Genomic DNA, 3,475 nt, shown 5'->3' with positions numbered 1-3,475 from the left:
ATGGCTGATGGTGATGATGGTGAATGGCTGATGGTGATGATGGTGAATGCTGATGGTGATGATGGTGAATGGCTGATGGTGATGATGGTGAATGGCTGATGGTGATGGTGGTGAATGGCTGATGGTGATGGTGGTGAATGGCTGATGGTGATGGTGGTGAATGGCTGATGGTGATGATGGTGAATGGCTGATGGTGATGATGGTGAATGGCTGATGGATGATGGTGATGGCTGATGGTGATGTGGTGAATGGCTGTGATGGTGATGGATGGTGGTGAATGGCTGATGATGATGGTGAATGGCTGATGAGTGATGATGGTGAATGGCTGATGGTGATGGTGGTGAATGGTGATGGTGATGCTGGTGAATGGTGATGGTGATGATGGTGAATGGGGATGATGGTGAATGGCTGATGGTGATGGTGGTGAATGGCTGATGGTGATGGTGGTGAATGGCTGATGGTGATGATGGTGAATGGCTGATGGTGATGGTGGTGAATGGCTGATGGTGATGGTGGTGAATGGCTGATGGTGATGATGGTGAATGGCTGATGGTGATGGAGGTGAATGGTGATGGTGATGATGGTGAAGGCTGATGGTGATGGTGGTGAATGGCTGATGGTGATGGTGGGTGAATGGCTGATGTGAGATGGTGAATGGGGCTGATGGTGATTGGGGTGGTGAATGGCTGAAGTGGGATGATGGTGGAATGGCTGATAGTGATGAGGTGAATGGCTGATGGTGATGGTGTTGAGTGGGCTGATGATGATTAATATGGTGAAATGCGATGATGGTGAATGGCTGAAGGTGATGGTGGAGATGGCTGAAGAAGGTGAATGGCTGATGGTGGATGAATGACTGAATGGTGATGATGGTGAGTGACTGATGGTGATGATGGTGATGCTGATTGGTGATGGTGGTGAGTGCTGATGGTGATGTGGGTGAATGGCTGATGGTGGTGAATGGCTATGGTGATGTGGTGAATGGCTGCTGGTGTGAATACTGATGGTGATGATGGTGAGTGGCTGATGGTGATGGTTGGTGAGTGGCTGATGGTGAGTGGTGGAGTGCTTGATGGTGATGGTGTGAATGGCTGATGGTGGTGAATGGCTGATGGTGATGGTGGTGAATGGCTGATGGTGATGGTGGTGAATGGCTGATGGTGATGGTGGTGAATGGCTGATGGTGATGGTGGTGAATGGCTGATGGTGGTGAATGACTGATGGTGATGATGGTGAGTGGCTGATGGTGATGGTGGTGAGTGGCTGATGGTGATGGTGGTGAGTGGCTGATGGTGATGGTGGTGAATGGCTGATGGTGGTGAATGGCTGATGGTGATGGTGGTGAATGGCTGATGGTGATGGTGGTGAATGGCTGATGGTGATGGTGGTGAATGGCTGATGGTGATGATGCTGAATGTTTGGGTAAATGTTGATGTTGATAAATAGGTTTCTTTCATGATGATGGTGAATGTCTGAATGGTTTAAAATGGTGAATATGGTGAATGTGAGAGTTATTAATGATGTTAATGGAGATGATGGTGAGTGTGTGTGTGATTATTGATGTTGATGGTGATGACCGGATTCCATTGATGGTGATAATGTTGAATGTGTGAATAGTTGATGATGATGATGGAGCTTCTTTGATAATGGTGAAGAATACAGGGATGGTTACTGATGATGTTCGATTGACGATGATGATTATGAATTTGTGAATGAGTGTTGCTGATGGTGATGATAGTGAAACTAAGAATGCGCTAATGATGACTCTACGAGATATGTGATGGTAAAGAACGATAATGATTGCTTGATGGTGTCACCTTGATAGTGATCACAGTGATCGTTCGATTGATATCGTCAGAGATGGTGATGAGGATGGTGAACGTGCGAACGATTACCGGTGGTGTGTCTTTGACAGTGAGGATGATTGTGAAAATTATTGCAGTTGGTGACTTTGATAGTGATTCCTGATATGTGCTGTTCAGGATTATGGTGATAAACATGAATAAGAATATTTATAGACCTCTGATAGTGACTATGGTGCTCATAAAAATGAATATTGATGATGTTTCTTTGATAGTGACAGAATACGAGGATTAAGCTGTTGCTCATTTTCTATAGTTATAGTGCTATTGGGGAACTGAAGTAGATGTTTGAATGCATTTGATCATATGGCTATTTTAAAAAATAAGAATACTCAATACCTTACGCATAATTTAATAATAGACAAGCATATAACGCTTTAATAATGTGTAATATTGTGTATCATATTGACAGTAATAATTAATGATGATGCTTAACCATAAAAATAACCATTAGTGTTATAAAAGGAGGCTAAGCAAACGGTAACAACATTCGCTATATTAATGACCATTGTTCTTATAGGGTTGATTACGATTCACAAGGCTTCTCACTATGGATACAAGGACATTCTCCAAGAGCTTTTAAACGCAGGAGCAGCGAAAGACACACAGGATAAACTGGGTAAGATATTAATACAGTTTCTATGGTTGTTTGGTGAGGTTGGTGGCTGTGGAAAATGGGTTAATGGTTGCGTCCGGTAGTGGTGAATGGATTTTTCGGGGTTTGGTAGTCCAGATGTAGAATATGTCTGGCGGAAGTTTAGTTATAGTGAACAAACAATATTCCTCGTCAGATGAAACTGCGAGTAAAAAAAAAAAAAAAAAAAAAAAAAAAAAAAAAAAAAAAAAAAAAAAAAAAAACAGGGGGTCTTTACTTTCCTTACTTGATGGCTCCTGACCACAAATATGATTGTTTGGGATGCCACAGCTGATCAGCCCAATGATTATTCCGTTTCATGAAATGGTCTAGTATGGTGTGCTATGTGGTGTAATGGTAACGCTCTCGTCTGGCAATGTTGCTGACCCGCGTTCAAACCCCTCGCCGTCAGGGGATAGGGACGCCGGTCATTCCCTGCACACAGGGGGTAATTTTGAAGCAAAATTAATCAGACAGTCTGTGACACCAAGAATAACTATTGTAACAAATAGAATGAACTAAATTCTTTATACTTTATCATTATTATATAGATCTATATGATATGCTGTATGATGTAGCATGTTGTACGTTGATATGCTGCATGATATGACATGCTTCAAACAATGCAGCATGCTGTACTTTATGATATACTTTACAGTAGGGTATGCTAATTATGCAACGAAAGCGACACTCTGATCCCTGTTACATGTGTAATATTAATAGGTGTTTCTTTTCCCTTTATAAAAAAGGGATCACTATTATGAAATTGTAAAATACACGAACCAAAAGCGCTTAGAGAGAGAGAGTGAGAATTAATATAATTATTTACTATATGTGATGTTTCCTTAGTAAATCGTATTACATTATTTACTATATTCATTTCACACGTTTCCTTATTATTATTTACTATATTTGATATGTTTCTTTATTAAATCGCATTATATTATTTACTAAATTTATTTCACATGTTTCCTTATTA

General features: G+C 41.0%; 1 protein-coding gene across 2 annotated transcripts in view; it reads left to right on the top strand.

Annotated features, from left to right (window-relative positions):
* Window positions 1-2,382: 2,382 nt before the first annotated feature.
* LOC125034573 (ankyrin-3-like) overlaps window positions 2,383-3,475 on the top strand; it is a gene marked incomplete at its 5' end in the record, with an annotated part of 5,108 nt that continues 4,015 nt past the window's right edge. For both annotated transcript variants that reach the window (XM_047626470.1, XM_047626469.1), the window contains 1 exon segment: window positions 2,383-2,481. In XM_047626470.1, coding sequence (XP_047482426.1) covers window positions 2,383-2,481 — 99 coding nt within the window.

The sequence above is a fragment of the Penaeus chinensis genome, chromosome 18 (assembly GCF_019202785.1).
Source record: "Penaeus chinensis breed Huanghai No. 1 chromosome 18, ASM1920278v2, whole genome shotgun sequence".
Classification (NCBI taxonomy): domain Eukaryota; kingdom Metazoa; phylum Arthropoda; class Malacostraca; order Decapoda; family Penaeidae; genus Penaeus; species Penaeus chinensis.
The sequence above is the reverse complement of the archived record's forward strand: the minus strand, read 5'-3'. Positions and strand labels throughout refer to the sequence as shown.